General features: G+C 48.0%; 1 protein-coding gene across 1 annotated transcript in view; it reads left to right on the top strand.

Moving 5' to 3' along the window:
* STX3 (syntaxin 3) overlaps window positions 1–17,170 on the top strand; it is a gene marked incomplete at its 3' end in the record, with an annotated part of 36,862 nt that overhangs the window by 3,519 nt on the left and 16,173 nt on the right. Inside the window, exon 2 of the mRNA XM_079709409.1 lies at window positions 13,270–13,353. Coding sequence (XP_079565535.1) covers window positions 13,270–13,353 — 84 coding nt within the window. The remainder of the gene's footprint in view (window positions 1–13,269; window positions 13,354–17,170) is intronic.

Here is a 17,170-nt window from a genome sequence, read left to right as displayed (position 1 = left end):
AGGAAGATCCCACATGCTGCGGAGCAACTAAGCCCCTGCGCCACAACTACTGAGCCTGTGCTCTAGAGCCTGTGAGCCACAACTACTGAGCCCACGTGCCGCAACTACTGAAGCCCACGTGCCGCAACTACTGAAGCCCGCGCACCGAGAGCCCGTGCTCCACAACAAGAGAAGCCACCGCAATGAGAAGCCCGCGCACCGCAACAAGGAGTGACCCCCGCTCACTGCGACTTGAGAAAGCGGGTGTGCAGCAGTGAAGACCCAACACAGCCAAAAAAGAAAAAAAAAAAAACCGAGTGCCTACTATGTCCTAAGCCCTCTGACAGGTGCTGGGGATGGGGATGGTAATGCTGGTGAACACATACTCCTGGGCCTTAGGGAGGTCACAGTCAGCTAGGGAGACACACAAGAAACAGACACAGTGTCCCATCCTTGGGACAGAAGCAACCGCAGGAAGACCCTGTTGGCCAGCCCCTGGGGACAGGGCACTAGGGCCTGGGGGCTCTTCGCAGAAGAAGTGATGCTCCTGTTGAAGTCCGTGTTAAGGCTGAAATCTAATTCCTTCAGAGGCACGGGGAGTCTCCTAAGAAGAAAGCCAAGGATCCTGGATTTTCTCACCCATTCTCCCGCTGGCGAGTGCTTCACACAGACAACACGATCGGTGCTTTTTGACCTCTACGTGCCTAGCATACTGCTGGGCATCCTGTTAGGCAGAGTTATTTACTTCTTTTGGCCACGCCGCGTGGCTTGTGGGATCTTAGCTCCCCGACCAGGGATCGAACCTGGTCCACGGCAGTGAAAGCACCGAGTCCTAACCACTGGGCCGCCAGGGAATTCTAGGCAGAGTTCTTATACAGAAAGAATACATGGTCATATAGGGAAAACAAAGGGGTATATTCCATGAAAAGAGAACCCCCAACATCAAAGGTAGATTAATGCTCATAGAGAAGCAGTGATGTATGGAACGGAGGGCAAGGACTTTGGATCCCTGTGGAGATTGATCTGTAGGGAACTGGAAACATCTTGGGGTGTACTGGTTCCTCCACAGCCAGCGCCAATAAGGACACGCTAATGAAATCAACCACTGGAGGCCCTAAAGACCAGACTGACTTTTTCACTCTTTCTGTTCTGTCTTGTGTCCTGCTGCATCTTAAATGGCTTGTCCTTGGCCTCCTTCCCCCTTTGAAGTGCCCCCATTTGAGTTCCTCAGGAGCACGGTTATAGTATAACCATCAGAAACATGGAGCTGTACGTCCCCTTTAGAGCTTAATCCCTTCCAAGACTATTTAATGAGCCCCTACTACGTGCCAGGTGCTTTGGATCACGGCCAGGTTGTAACACCCTGCCTGGAGACTCTCCCCATTGAGATTCCATCCTTTGGTGATAAGATTGGTAACTGGTCGGTGGTTCCTTCCTCACTTCCTCCCTCTCCCTGGCAGGATTCATCCCCTGGGAGAGCTGTTCTGCCATGAGCAGGGCTGAGATGACAGTGATGGGGATTGAGTAGGGATTACAGACCCATCAGCCAGAAGCCAGAGAGAAAATGCTTGGCTGAGAGCAGGGGATTAGTGTTATTTTTATTTCTGGGAGGGGGGCGGGGAGGCCGGGGGTGGGGGGCTGGCAGGAGCCCGGGGAGAAACGATTGTTCATGTTGTTTTCTCTCCCTTCAGGGCTCCTTTCCCCTTTTGTCAAAATTCCTGCCCATCTTCCAAAACTCACTTTACAGGTAACGCTCCCTAAACGCAGCCTAGAATAGGCCCCCTCCATGCCGGCAGCCCTCATGGGCTGCATGTTGCTTTGCAGTGAAATATTGATACTTCTGTTAAGTCAGCAGGGTTTTTTCTTACCATGGAGTGGGCTTGAGACCACCTCCCATCTGTTTTTTATGGGTTGGACTCTTTTGCCTCCTAGGTCCCATCGTCTTTAAGATCGATGGCTCTATTACTTGTTGGTGTCACCGTATCAACTGCAGTAACAATGATCATTTATTGAGCTGCTACTTACTGTCGGAAAGGACTTGTGTTCGGTGCCTTACACACCTTGTCTCTAATCCTCTGAACCCCACCAGGCAAGATGGTGTTATATATTATTGCCATTTTACAACTAAAGGAATTGAGGCTCAGATTGGATTGAGATTCCCCAGCTGGGAAGTGGTGAGATCAAGAATTGAACAAGTCTGTCTTGCTTATTTATATCACCCTACACTGTATATAATCATCTTCCTAACTACACTGTATGCCCTTGATGTGGTGGCTGATGGGACATTCTTCTGGGGTCCCAGGGCCAGCACTCTGCATGGTAGTTCCCTAGTAAACACTTGTCCATTGACTGATCAACATCACCTTGGCCCTTACACACCCCCGGATTCATCACTAGGACTTTCCGTCCCCTCTGGGTTGGTGCAACTTTACCTGCTTGAAGTGCAGCGTGTACTCAGGGAACCTGTGAATGTGCTAACGAAGCCAGAGGTCACTGTTCTGTCCTCCGGGATGAGGATGGATGAGTTCCAAGGCTCCTAGCTGTACCCCAGCCCAACACCTCACGGAGGGTTGCCCCTTTTCAGAAAGACCGTGAAGGAGAAGATGTGGATACCACGGTGAAAATCTAGCAACCTCGTTCTTTCCCTGGAAAATCTTCTATGTCCCTCAAGGCTCAGTTCCAGTGTCATCGCTGCAAGGAAGCTTCTAGATCTGGCATTCACCTGGCCTTCCCTGGGCTTCCACAAATCTTTATTTTTGTCGATACGTAAAAGCAGCCACGTAACGTTATGTTAAATCCTCCTCTCTCAGAGCCCAGACCACACCCGCCTCATTCCCCCTGTGTTTTCACGTCCCAGCCCGCAGCTCAGAAAGCTGTAAACCTTGCTATCCAGTGGATGAACGGGCATATTCTACAAATGAACTTGCTGGGAGATTCTGTAGTCCCGAGGGGCCTTACCTCCAGCCTTTTACATTAGGCCCCTTTGTAGCTTCCTCCCCTCATCACTGTCTCCACTGTTAGGTCAGCCTGTTTTCTGACATTGGGCCGTGTCCATGGCAACGTTCTCCTGTCTCCATCTGGAGACGTGGGTAAGGTTCAGTCCCCACCCAAAGAGATTAGTGGAGCATATACTATCTGGGTATGTTTAGCTGCCTGGGTCAGGGCAACGCCGTACAGCAGCAAGATTGCTTTTTTTAGAAATAGACGTTTTAGATTTACAGAAAGGTTACAAGGATAGTACAGAGAGTTCTTGTTTACTGGGTTTCCTCCACTGTTAATATCTCAAGTTATGATGGTACATTTGTCGAAACTGAGAGACTGACCTTGGTACATTGCTATTCACTAAGCTCTAGACTTTATTTAGATTCCACTTGTTTTCCCATGGATGTCCCTTTTTCTGATCTAGGAGCCCACCCAAGGTAATGCATTTCATTGAGCTGTCATGTTTCTTCAGCGTCCTCTGAGCTGTGACAGTTTCTCAGTCTTTCCTTGTTTATCACGACCTCTTTGGTACGGCATCTGTGTTTTAGTGCTTTGGATGTTTGCGGAGGGGGCGGGGGTGGAGGGGGGCGGGCTGCAGGCTACAGCTGGGGGTGAGGTTTGCTGTTAAGAGGCATCACTCCATGGTGGTGGAGAGCAAGGGCTCTGCAGCAAACTGCCTGGGCTCTCCTCCCAGCTCTGGCACTCACTGTCTGCGTGGTCTTGGGGAGGTCGCTTGCATCTTTATGCTTCAGCTTTCTCAGCTGTAAGGTGGGGAGGGTCCCCAGAAGATCCTTGTAGAGATTAGATGCCTTAGTAAATAAATATAAGGCACATATCTTAGAATCCTCATCCCAGGGTGGTGCCCAGTAACTGTTAGGTATTATAACTATTAGTGAAGTGCTCTGGGAGGATCATGAGGGGGAGGGGCTTGTGGGACAGAGGCTGAAAGGAAGTTGAGGAGGAGGCTGAGGATGAACTAGAGAAGACACTGTGAGCTCCTTCCTCCTTTTTGTATCCTTGGCAACTGGATACTGTGGGGTGCTGAGGGGGCAGTGGGGGGTGGGAGGAGAGGGAGGAAGTCGGGAAAGAGTGGAGAAGGCTATGGTAGGGGAGGAAGAAGAAGAGGGTAATCTTTGAATCTTCTTGAATGCTCCTGGGGCAAGAGGGAAAGCAGGAAAAGGTGTGGTCTTCTCACCCCAAATGGACTTCCTGTAGGTATCCTTTGCGTAAATCCATGCAACCTTCAAAATTTCCCCTAGAAGTCACCTTTGCATCCATTTTCTAATACCTCCCCCTTCCCTGGGCTCCGCCTTGAATTCAGGTGACGTTGGGTGTCCCATCTTCTCCTGGGTGTACAATTCCTTGTGCTAAGTGCTGTCATCATTTACCACGTGGCATTCCAATGACCTGTGTGCCTGTCTGCCTCCCATTTGAGACCATGAGGTCCCAAAGGGCAGGGGGTGCTGAGTTTGGTCTGTGTTTCTCCAGCGTTCTGTACTATTGCTTGGGAAATGATAGATGTTCAGTAAATACTGTTGGCTGAGTCAATGGACAGATGGATCTGTTATTGTGGATGGGACCTTGTAGTGGGTGAGAAGGAGAATGTAGTAGGCGAGGTGGTCGGTTATGAGACCCCAGGATCCTTCTTTTAAAATAATCCACTGTGAACACTGGGTTGGACCAAGCAGGGTTCCAGCCCTGGGTTTGTTCCTTACTAGCCGCGTGATTCTGGATGAATTAACCTCCCTAGCCACAGATTACTCATCAGTATAGACGACATCTGCCCACAGGGCATTTTTGTTCTGTTTTTCCTCCTTCCTCTCTTTAGATGAACTTCCATCCCTTTTCACTGCTCCTTCTCTACACCTAGCTCAGGTCCTGAGAAACAAAAGCAGAGGAATTAACATGACATGTGGGGATGAAACTTTGATGATTTTTGTACCCAACAAATGGAATGCACGATCTTTTCAAGCACACATAGAAGATTAAAAAATACCATGTATTAAGACATAAATAAGATGTCAAATTCCACAAAATGTTAAGTCATATAGGCCATGCTCCCTGAGGTTGATATAATAAAATTAGAAATTAACAATACAATCATAGTCCTCCCCAGGTTTACCCACTTTGGAAATTTAAAACCACCTTTTAAAATAACACTTGGGTTCAAAAGAAACCAAAATGGAAATGACAAACTATTTAGAAATGAATGATAATGAGAGTAGTAAAGGTCAAAATTGGTGAGAATGTCGCAGAAGCAAAATTCAGGAGGAGGTTTATTTCTTTAAATCCACATAGTAGAGAAATGACTTCATTCAAATAAATGAACTACAATTTAGCTCATTCTAAGGGTCCTGCTGCCACCTTCTGAGTATTGGCATTACAGTTGCATCTTTTGCAGAAACTTTTTAGAGAAAACTGTCTGCGTGGCATGGTCTTGGGAGTTTAATATGTACCCAGCATTGCTCTAAACACTTCACATGCATTCACTAATTTAATCCTCACAACAGTTCTATGAGCAGATTATTCATGCAACAAACAAGGAAACCGAGTCTCAGAGAGGTTAAGTCACTTGTTTAAGGTCACACAGCTATTTACGTGGCAGAGCTGGGTTTTCAACTCAGGCAGTCAGGTATAGCTCCACATACCTGCACATTCATGGGATTATATGCACTGCTATCTTTTTCATTCATGCTTATAGATAAGATCATTTTCGTTGTACTGACATTGCAGCGTCCCCTGAAATAAGTGAGGGCGTGTTTCTGATCCAGCATGGGAAGGGCATCTTCAAATAGAGTGTAGAGGGTAAGAACTGGGGCTCTTGGCGCCCACAGACCTGCTTTTGAGTCCTAACTCTGCCACTTATTAGCTGAATCACCTGGGACAAGTTATTTCCTCTAATTAAGTAGTTATCTCCGCTGTCAATGGGGAAAGTCCTGTTTGTCCCTCATAAGGTTGCCGTGAGAATTAAATAATATGTGTGAAACCACAAGAGTGCCTGCAACAAAATACACGTGTTATCTGGTGGTATCGTTGTTATGGCAGAACGCATGGAGCAGGGCCGTCAGGGACTTTGCCTCTTGTTCAGTTGTCCAGCGACTCACTGGCCTTGGGTTTATTCCTCAGTGTCTTCATTTCCAAATGGGGCCACTCCTTGCCTCAGACTGTTCAGCCAGAACAACATCTTGAAAGTAAAAGTGCGAGGCTCACCCGGGGTACCGTTATCGCTTGATTTCCTCTACCGCAGGTGTTACGGGAAGAGGCAGTCAGTGGAAAGGGGAAGCGTTCCCTCTGGGAGGGTTTTGCTGAAAGAGACCACAGTGTAGGAGGGAGAAGGGGCATAGAGAAGGTCCCTCTGACTCTCAAATGGGGGACAGAGAACCCTGAGTGCCTATTCAGAGCTGGCACTTCCTCAGAATTTCTGGCTCTTTTTTTTTTGCGGTATGCGGTCCTCTCACTGTTGTGGCCTCTCCCGTTGCAGAGCACAGTCTCTGGACGCGCAGGCTCAGCGGCCATGGCTCACGGGCCCAGCAACTCCGCAGCACGTGGGATCTTCCCAGACCGGTGCACGAACCCGTGTCCCCTGCATCGGCAGGCGGACTCTCAACCACTGCGCCACCAGGGAAGCCCCTGGCTCTTTTAATTAGAGAAGAGAGACTGGAAAAACCAGATGTTGGGCCGAGGGTGCACAGGCATGAGTGTGTGTTTGGAATCCTTGGACGTGGTGGTATTTGTCTTTGGGAATCCACAGCCCCTCATCCTGGAAGGAGGCTGGTGGGCGAAGTAGGCTGCAGGGACAAGAAAAATCATGCGTCCTTGTCTCTTTGAATCGGATTTATTGGGTGAAGATCTGGGTTTATAAAGAAGAGTTTATAGCCCCGAGCAAAGAGCTATTTACATGTTCAGAGAAGGAGGTGCGGGAATCTGTGCTCACCTGTTCCCACCGGCCACAGTCCTTCAGTACCCCACAAGGGGCAATCAGGACCAGATGCTCCTTCCTAGTCCAGACTGCTGGTCCCATCCTTTCTGTTAGTATTTCCTTCGCCCCTTTCCCGAGGGCTCCTGAGTCTCCCCTCTTGTCCAGGGACCCTCTCATCTTTCTGGGGTCTGATACCTGAGGCAGGGAGGGCATCGGAGAGCCAGCAAGCGGTGACCTCTTCATTTGGGAATTTTTTTTTTTTTTTTTTTTGTCTCTTTCTTTGTTCCTTCTGTCTTGCCGCTCTGATTTGTAATGAGCCTTAAGGAATTGCTGGTGATTTAAACGTACGTTGCAGCCATGTTCTAACTTGTAAAGGAGAGAGGGGAGCCCCTCTTCTTTCCCTTTTCTTTAGAAGGCATCCGTTCCTTTACTTCGGTGGTTTCCCAGCTAGCTACGCTTGCTTCTTTCTTTCTCCCTTCCTGTTTTCCTCCCTCCCTTCTTTTCCTGTTTCTCTCTTGGTAAGAGGCCTCATTCTGAAAATGAAATCTTATGTTCAACCTCAGTGTGAAAAGCAGATGAAAATGAAGCTGTGCAGATTGAAGAGGGGGTGCGGGCCAACCTGCTTGACTTCCCCCAGTGGTTTCTTCTTCTTTTTTTTTTAATACATTTATTTATCTATCTATCTATTTATTTATCTATCTATCTATCTATTTATCTATCTATCTATTTATTTATTTATTTATAGCTGCATTGGGTCTTCTTTTTTTTTTTTTTTTTTTTTTTTGCGGTACGCGGGCCTCTCACTGCTGTGGCCTCTCCCGCTGCGGAGCACAGGCTCCGGATGCGCAGGCTCAGCGGCCATGGCTCACGGGCCCAGCCGCTCCGCAGCATGTGGGATCCTCCCGGACCGGGGCACGAACCCGTGTCCCCTGCATCGGCAGGCGGACTCTCAACCACTGCGCCACCAGGGAAGCCCATGCATTGGGTCTTCTTTGCTGTGCGCGGGCTTTCTCTAGTTGCGGCGAGCAGGGGCTACTCTTCATTGCGGTGCACGGACTTCTCATTGCGGTGGCTTCTCTTGTTGCAGAGCACGGGCTCTAGGTGCACGGGCTTCAGTAGTTGCAGCACATGGGCTCCAGTAGCTGTGGCTCGCGGGCTAAGAGTGCAGGCTCAGTAGTTGTGGCGCACGGCTTAGTTGCTCCGCGGCATGTGGGATCTTCCCGGACCAGGGCTCGAACCCGTGTCCCCTCCACTGGCAGGCAGATTCTTAACTACTGTGCCACCAGGCAAGTCCCCCCCACCCCCGACGTGGTTTCTGAGGCACCCTGGAGGTCTCCTGGGGTTCCACAAAGCCTCATTGGAAAGCTAAGCTCCTTACTTGGTGAGAAAACCAAGGCTTAGTGGAGACAAGTGCTGTCCCCAAGGCCCCCAGCGCCTTTCTCTCAGCCCCGCTTTCTGCAGGGCTGGGCTGCTGTGAGTGGGGTGCAGTGCATTTAACAAGGGCTCAGTACCAACAACCGAAGCGTGAGCCCCAACTCTGCACATCAGTAGCTGGGAGGCCATGAATAGATGAGAACTTCTCTGCCCTGCAGGTTCTCAATGACGGAATTTAGGAGGGGTTCATTGACACAGCGTACGTGAAGCAGCCAGAGTGTGCCGGCCACCCAGCACCTCCTAGGGGCTCTGCAGGTAGCAACTATTTTTATTAAAGGAGCTGATGAAGCGGGACCCACAGCCAACAGACTAAGGATGACAGAGAAGGCAGCTGAGAGAAAGGCAGTGATGTTGGGTGAAAGGAATTGCAGGTTGAGTTGAGTCCTGGGCCCCTGAACTCTTTCCACTGTGTCCAGAGAGGGAGTCATAGCCCTGGCTGTCCTCACTGAGTTTTGGGGTGCATGTGAGTGGTGGGGGGCGGGGGATGGAGTCCAGATTTGAGCTCAGTGCTCCCTGAGTCACTGGTGGTATCTCCCATCTCTTGGCAGGAGAGGCAGCAGGAGGTCGGGGGAGAGGAAGTGGATGGTGGGGCCTGTGGTTCTCATGTACATTTTTTACTGCAGCTGATGTTGCAGCTACTCTGACGGTCCTATTATCACATGCCTTGATGCTTTGATACGCCAGCCACGTGGGCTGAAGATAAAGTGCATCATGTGATTTCCTTGCCCTTGGGGTCCCTGAGGCCTCTTGGTCTGTAAGAGCACGAGCACGGACGTGTCAGAGGGGAAGGACCCTTGCCCTGGGATCTGGTAGATCCCCTTACAGAGAAGCCTGGTTCCAGCATCACGTGACTCAGATCACCTGGGATGATGGCCTCTTTCTGGAATTTTCTGATCTGGACTAAACTTTGTTGCTTTTGTTGCCATTGTTATTTTATATTTTGGAGGCAGCACACTACAGTGGGAAAAACTCTTCACGGGAAGATGGGAATCAAGAAACCTGGGTTTGGGCTTCCCTGGTGGCTCAGTGGTTGAGAGTCTGCCTGCTGATGCAGGGGACACGGGTTCGTGTCCCGGTCCGGGAAGATCCCACATGCCGCAGAGTGGCTGGGCCCGTGAGCCATGGCTGCTGAGCCTGCGCATCCGGAGCCTGTGCTCCGCAACGGGAGAGGCCACAACAGTGAGAGGCCCGTGTACCGCAAAAAAAAAGAAAAAAAAGAAAAAAAAAAAAAAGAAACCTGGGTTCTATTCCTGGCTGCTCCAGTAGCTCATTATTTGGTCTTGGGCCTTGGTTTACCCATCTCTTAAGTGAGAGAATTTGATGATCGAATCTGTAGGGTTGCATTCAGCTCTAAAAGTTCTATATCTTTTTTTTTTTTCTTTCCTGTTTAAGGGTACTTAGATCCAGATTAAAGCTATAGAGAAGATGACTTTGCTGGATCTGTATGGTTGTTTTACTGAGATGTTATCATGTGCTATTCGTTGTGTAAGGAACTTAAAATTATTATCTTATTTAATCCTCACAAAAGCCCTGGTGGACACTTTTGTTCCTGTTTTGTAGATAAGGAAATTGAAGCTCAGAGTTGTTGAGCCCAGTATTTAAGGCTCAGTGACCAGCATGAGGTGAAGCCAGTTACAGAACCCTGGTGGTCCTGATGCTGCAGAATCGATCTTCTTGACTAAGCCTTTGTGTGAGCACTTTCCGCGGAGGAGAACACACACTTTTAGACATCGCGTCTTTACAACTAGGTGATGGGGAAACTGACACTTGTTAGGCACTGCTGTGTGCCCCGTGTTGTGCTAGAAGCTTTCCACGTGTGAACTCTTCCAAGCCTCGTAAAGTCATAAAGTATGTGGTGTTATTACCATTTACAGGTAAACTCAGGTCAGTAAGGGACTTGACAGAGGTCTCACAGCCAGTTATTGGTAATAACAGGTTTTGGACTTCGGTTGTGGGTGACCCAAGACTTCTTTTTTCCCAGTTCACGTGTCCTCTCCCTGGAGGTGGCCCAGGCTGCCCTGTTAGAGCCTGTTCAAAGCCAACATGTGGCCGTCTTGGGTGGGGAATCCCTGTACAAATTCCAGGGGTCTCAAAAATGCATGTTATGATGGAGGGCTAGGGGGCCTGTGTCCCATGCTTCAGGGCACAGGTGTTCCCAGCTTCCAAAACCTTCCCTTAGTCCATCCCATGATGGCAGCCTCATCCCATTTCCATAGCACGTGTACCTATTTGAAGAAAACTGAGTTGACACCCTCATGTGTGTCTACAGACACACATACATGGGATATATCCCCTCAGTGGGGGTCTCTACAAGACCTCCAGAGAGAGGAAACTCAACAAATGCTTGTTAACTCACCTTCCTGGGGGGAGACCAGGTTCCTATTTTCTAGTGAGGATCTCCGAGATCCTTTTTGGGAGATGGAGCTCTCTGGAGGCTGCTGAGAGGCCCAAGTATTGATGATAGTTGATAAAACGAGCATTTTGTCTCACACTTTAGAAACTGCTGGGTAGATCCAGGCTGCCGGTCTCTGGTAGGGGTTATTTATTCAACTAGAATTGATTAAGTTTCTGTTACATGTATAGCGTATGGTAAGTGCTCAGTATACATGCGGAATAAGTTAATGAAAGACAAGTACAAGTAATTTTATTTTACTTATTTATTTTTTTTTGGCCGCTTCCCATGGCTTGTGGGATCTTAGTTCCCCGACCAGGGATCAAACCCAGGCCCTCGGCAGTGAAAGAGCCGAGTCCTAACCACTGGACCGCCAGGGAATTCCCAAGTACAAGTAATTTTAATTACAAGTGACAGAAGCCGGTTCTGGCTAAATGAATAAAAAACAGCATTACAAGAATACTGTTGGGCTCATTGAAAGAATACTGAGGAAGATCTGTAGAACTAGCTCTAAGCCAAGGGGTGGGTTCAGGAGGACAGAAACAAGGGTAGCCCTGGGCACCAAGCAGGTATCTCTGTTGGGTGCTGCTATAGGTTGACTTGGCTCTGTTCATTTCACAATTCAGAATCCTCAGAGAGCTTGGGTGGTGATTGATAACCTTCCCAGAATCATGTGGGGAAGGTCGGGGTTATCTTCACAAAGGGAGGTGTTCTGGGCAGGCACACACTCAAAGTATCTTCTCCAGTGGATACCGAAGGCAACCCTGACCCTCCAGGAGTTTACAGTCAGTGGGGAAGGATAGATAAGTGAAGGGATAATTAATAGAGGGCTGGGATTGATGCTATGGAAGGTTGGCACAAAATGCACTGGGAGCTCAGGGAGGTTTTCAAGTTTGCATGGGGGGTCGGGGAGTGTCAGATCAGGGAGAAGTTTGTTCGAGATTGAGTTTTAAAGGCTCAATAAAATTTTGCCAGCTGGACAAATGCATTTCAGGAAGAAGTCCTTGTGTGACAGTTCAGCAATATGAAAGAATGGTGTGTCCAGGAAGTGCTAGGAGTTTCCAAGCGCCTGGTCCAGAGATGCATCACAGAGGGAGAAACGTGGGTGGGACTGGATCTTAAAGGGCCCCATGTGCTCTGTTAGGCTTTGGAACTTTCAATCCTGGGAGATGAACTATCACTGAACGACTTCAAGTGGCAAAAGGGCGGGATCAGTCCTAAGTTTTAGGAAGGTGATTGTTAGGGGCTGTAGCAGTGTCCTCAGATTCAGTTCCTTTGAATGTGGCTATTAAGCTTGGGTTGCTGATGGTTGCAGACAAGCCAGAGAATGAGATTACAGAGGATCCAGTCAGAAGAGGCTCCCCGGATGGCTGGAGAGTCCCAAATTTCAGTGGGAATTCCCGGTAACTCCATCTGCTGTAGCAGGTCTGGGGGATGGTAGCAGGGGAAGGAAAGAGGCCCTTGGTGGCTTTCCTTGCTGGTGGAGTTCCCATGTTGAGAGTGACACGTCTTGGCTTAGGAGGCCAAAGGCCACTGAAGGGTGTGGAGAAGCAGGTGTCGAGGGGTTCACCCCCTCCCCACCTCCACTCCCAACAACCAGTTCTTCCTTGCTTAGAGGTGGGCTGTGTGTAATGCAGCAGTCGTCTGGGAGGAGCATCTGGGAAGAATGCAGAAGCCGCTGAGGCCCTTTAGCTGGGTGGGAATGGAAGCACTTCCTTTAGATAGCCATTTTGTGCTTTTGTAGAGGTAGCTGAATGAGATTAAGAAAGCCGGGGTCCCCGGGGGTTCCTGGGGGCTGCCGAGAGAGCTTCCTTTTCCCCATAAACATGAGCTCTGACAGGGAACAGCACACAGTGCTGTTTCCTTCGCAGTAGGTGGTTTCTGAAAACAGGAAAATGTTTGCTCCTACTGTGATGATTTGAAGCTAGTACTTTGGAGGAATTGGGACTGTTTTAATACAGATCCCCGGTAGGGTAGGTCATGCATCTGTACATTGTGGAGAAGAGTTTAGGAACATATGGTCCAAATCCAAAGGATGGGCTAGAATCTGCCTGTCTCCAACACTTTAGCTGTGTGACTTCGGCCAAGTTACTTAACCTCTCTGTTTTACGTTCTCCAACTGGAGTGAGTTATAGTAACATCACCAATACCACCACCACCACCACCACCAAAACATAATATTTATTGAGTAGTTACACTATGCCAGGCACTGTGCCAAAGTGTTTTATATTCATTACCTCATTTATTTTGTAAACGAACCTATGACATAAGTGGTGTTCTTATTAGCACTTTACAGATAAGGAAACCTAGGCACAGCGAGTTTAGTAACTTGCTCCCTTCTTCCCCTCATCCCCCTGTAAAATATCAGTAAGTGTGGAGCTAGGATTTAAACTCAGACAGTGTGACGTCGGAGTTTGATACATCACAGAGCTGTTCTGAGTTTTAAAGGAGATATGTATGTAAAATGTTCACTGCAGATATAGCTCCTGGTCTTTAGTGAGCATTCAGTGCTGTGCGTTATTTCCAGTGCTTTTGGTCTCACCCTCCTTTTTGTCTCTCACAGAAGCAGCTGACACAGGATGACGATGCAGATGAGGTCGAAATTGCTATTGACAACACAGCTTTCATGGATGAGTTCTTTTCTGAGGTAGGTGTCCTTCCTGTATTTTTTTTCTGAATGGACATAAGGAAACACAACTTCCTTAATAAAGAATAAAAACCCCCAGATCTTTCAAGGGTAGCAGAGGAAAGTCAGTCTTTTGCTGGGGTGGAATGGACACACCAAGAAGTTACAAGGAGAGTTTCTTCAGTACTTGGGAGGATTTTTAATCTTATCGAGAAAGTCAGGAGAAGGTAAATTACATATATTAAAGAGATGCTTTTAAAGTCTTATGCTACATGACAACATTTTAATGATATCCTTTCTTGCCTGAATTACATAGTTTAAATACAGAACCAACCCTGGGGGTCCAGCCACAAGTGTGGGGGAAAAAAAATTGCATTGCATTGCATTTTTAGGCCTGTGATTCGGGTAGATCAGAATTGTTGTTTCCAAAAATTCAATCCCTTTGACTTTTCTGGTGATAACTGAGAAACCAAGAAACCACCAGTTTATTTTTTTCGAAATTCAGCAGAGGCAAACATGGGTGTCCCGTGTGTACAGATTCACATAGTCTTTGATGTAGAGGGTACTGTTGGAAGGTGCTGTGGTAGACAGTGAGTGATGGGAAGCTTGGGGGGGGGGGTGGGGGACGTTGTGTATCATGGACAGAAACACAGCCTTTGAAGCCAGGGAAATTTGGGTTCAAATCTTAGCCCTGCTTCTGACAGCTGTTGATCTTGTGAAAGTTTCCTTAACAGGCTTGGTTTCCTTATCTGTACTTTGGGATTGATAATGTAATTCCCCATAGGGCTATTAGGAGGATTAAATGGATTAGTGTTTGTAAAACATTCCATGTGGCATCTGACGTACATGTGTTTCAATAAAACCAAACCAAGCCACAAGAAGTTCCAGCACTGAAGTTTCTGCCACCATATTATGGTTTCTTTATTTAGGCTTTTTATTGCATATATAAAAAGGCGTCATATTCTTTTTGCAGGGGAGATGTGGGTGCTTCCTGTCATCTGGATTGTGAGTGTGGAAGAGCCACCCTCTAGCCACCCTCTAGTTCTTTTAGGACTTGATGGCTTATGCCACTTCATCTGTGAGAGTCACAAGCGGGTTTCAGAGCAAACTTGAGTGTGTGCTGACCGGATTGGGAAGTTGGCTGTGAATACTGCACAGATCCCCACCCTCTCCATGGGTGGGTCCATCTCTTTGGTGGAGGAGTCATAGTGAGATCAAACAATGCTTGAGTTTTGTGAGTCCAGTATTGTTCTAGGTGTGGACCCTGGTCTTTCTGTTCAGTGCTGGGGGTGGACTTAAGGAGATGCATGACATCATTGTAGCTCGTCCCTCTGATCTTGCCTTAGAGAACCAGTTACATTAACTTCTTTCCTAGGATAAGGATTCTTCTCCATTAGCGGTGTCCTACCTCTTTTCTGAACCCGTAAGAGGGGCCCCGAGAGGCAGTACTCCTTGTGAGGTGGGAAGATGGTGGTGGGCCTTGGCCTCCAAGACCTGGTCTGAGTCTGTCCTCAGGCCTTTAATAGCAGTTAACCTTGGTCAGGTTCCTTAACCCAGCTGGGTTTTGATTCCTGCTCTGGAAACTGGGAATGGCAGTACTTACCTTTCAAGGCTGTTGTGAGGATCACATGAGATCACGTGAAGGTTGTACATCTGGAAAGCGTCATCTGAACAGAACAGTGCCAGATGGATGGTAGTTATTTTGGGGGACTTAACAAGGTCTCGAGGGCTGCTGCTTTTCTTATTGCTTTCTCTTAGTTAAATGCTTTTCTATCATTTAGGAAATAAAAAAGCCCTATCATATTTGGGGTGGAGAAGGGGACAGCATGGTGGGGTGGAAAGAGCATGATTTTTTGGACATAGTTCCCTACCTGCCACTAACTGTGTGATCTGGGCACACGCCTTAACTTTTCTCTAAGTCTCTGTGGGTTTAGCTGTGAAATGGGGAGAAAAATATTCACCAGACAGATTTGTTGGGGATGAAAGGAGCCAGCACTCAGAAAGTGCTTAGAGGGGGCTTAGGTAAATGTTACTTTCCTCTGTACTCATGTAGATAGAGCACAGAGAGGATCAGTGTTGGAGTGGGGCAGAGGCAGGAGGGAGCCCATCATGGGAAGAGATTGTGCAGCTCTGGCACCCCACGGATCCCGGTCTAAATTTCAGCTCTGCCCGTTACAGTGGTATAGCTTTGGAAAAGTTGTTTAACTGCTCTAAACCCCAGTTTCCTCTAAAACAGGCCTAGCGGTATTACCTGCTGCTTGTTATAAACATAAAATGAGAAAGTATACGGATGTACCCGCACAGTGCCTGACCTACAGTAAGTATGTCTTCAGTAAATTTTAGTTCTCATCACCATTCTGTTCCCCAGTGTATTTGTGAATAAATAGACCACAAAGTTTACTTTAGAGAATGTGGTCTGGAAATATCCTTGAAGGTGGGTTAAAGTGCATTCCAGATAATAAAGATTTGGGGAAATGAAAAGGTTTCCCTCTATATGTGTCTAAGGAATACACCCGGTACATCCTGCAGGATACATTGACAGCTGTGTAGATTTCTTGGGAATGCACTCTTGTGACAAAAGGTACCTTCTGGACTGCTTGCATCAAGTAGGTCACCCCTGGTTATTTGCTGAGGACTGATGGTGTGAATCACAGCTTGGTCAGAGAGGCATTTGCAAGGTACAGATGAAGTCACAAGATCAGGATGTTTTCAAAATGTGCTTTGCCCCGTAAAACTCAAATGGTTTCTCCAGCCTCCCAGTTATTATAGAAAAGAGTTGACCCTTGGGTGTTGAGGCCTCCTTGGCTGTTAAAAAGCCAGGGTCTAGTAAATGATAAACCTTAGATTTTTTTTGTCCAATTTGCAGTTGTCTGTATTTTCCTTGGTCTCTTTGTTCAGTCGGCAGGGAGTGCAGAGTTTTAGAGGAAACAGAACCTGCCTGAGAGGGCAGGATTGAGAGATGGAGTCTGCCTGCTATGTAACAAATCACCTTACCAGTTAGTGGGGTAAAGCAACTGCTCTGTAATACTGATGGATTCTGTGGATTAGGAATTCAGACAGGGCCCAGTGAAGGTGTTTTTTTTTGGGGGGTGGGGCGGGGGCTGTGCCCTCGTGACTTGTGGGATCTCTCAGTTCCCCATCCAGAGATTGAACACGGGCCCCAGCAGTGAAAGTGCCGAGTCTCTTAACCACTCCGCCACCAGGGAGCTCTCGGAGGTGGGTTATTTTTGCTGCATAGTTTCTGGGGCCTTGAATAGCTAGAGTCTGGAATCTCAGAGACTTCTTTTTTTTTTTTTTAAATATTTGTTTATCTATTTATTTGGCTGTGCTGAGTCTTAGTTGCAGCATGTGGGATCTTTTAGTTGCAGGTTGCAGACTCTTAGTTGCAACATGCCAGCTCTTAGTTGCGGCATGTGGGATCTAGTTCCCTGACCAGGGATCACACCCGGGCCCCCTGCACTGGGAGCACAGAGTCTTAGCCACTGGACCACCAGGGAAGTCCCTGGAATCTCAGAGACTTCTTAATTCAAGCATCTGGTGCCTGAAGTAGGGTGAGTCAAAGGAGCACCTGTACTTGACCTCTTTCTGTGGCACGGGCTCCTCAGCATGACCAGCTCAGGGTCATCGGTTTGGTGGAGGAGGCTTAGGCCTCCAAGACAAGCATTGTAGCTGCCGAAGTCATACAGCCCATCACTTGTATCGTACTCTGTTGTCAAAGCAGTCACAAGCCCGCCAGATTCAAGAGAGCAGTACATAGATACCACCTCTCAATGAGGAGATTGAAGAATTTGTGCCATGTTTTAAAACCGCCAGAGTCACAGCTCCATATGCCATCATC

The sequence above is a fragment of the Hyperoodon ampullatus genome (genome assembly GCF_949752795.1).
Source record: "Hyperoodon ampullatus genome assembly, chromosome: 7".
Taxonomy (NCBI): Eukaryota; Metazoa; Chordata; class Mammalia; order Artiodactyla; family Ziphiidae; genus Hyperoodon; species Hyperoodon ampullatus.
This window is presented reverse-complemented; position numbering and strand designations above follow the sequence as displayed.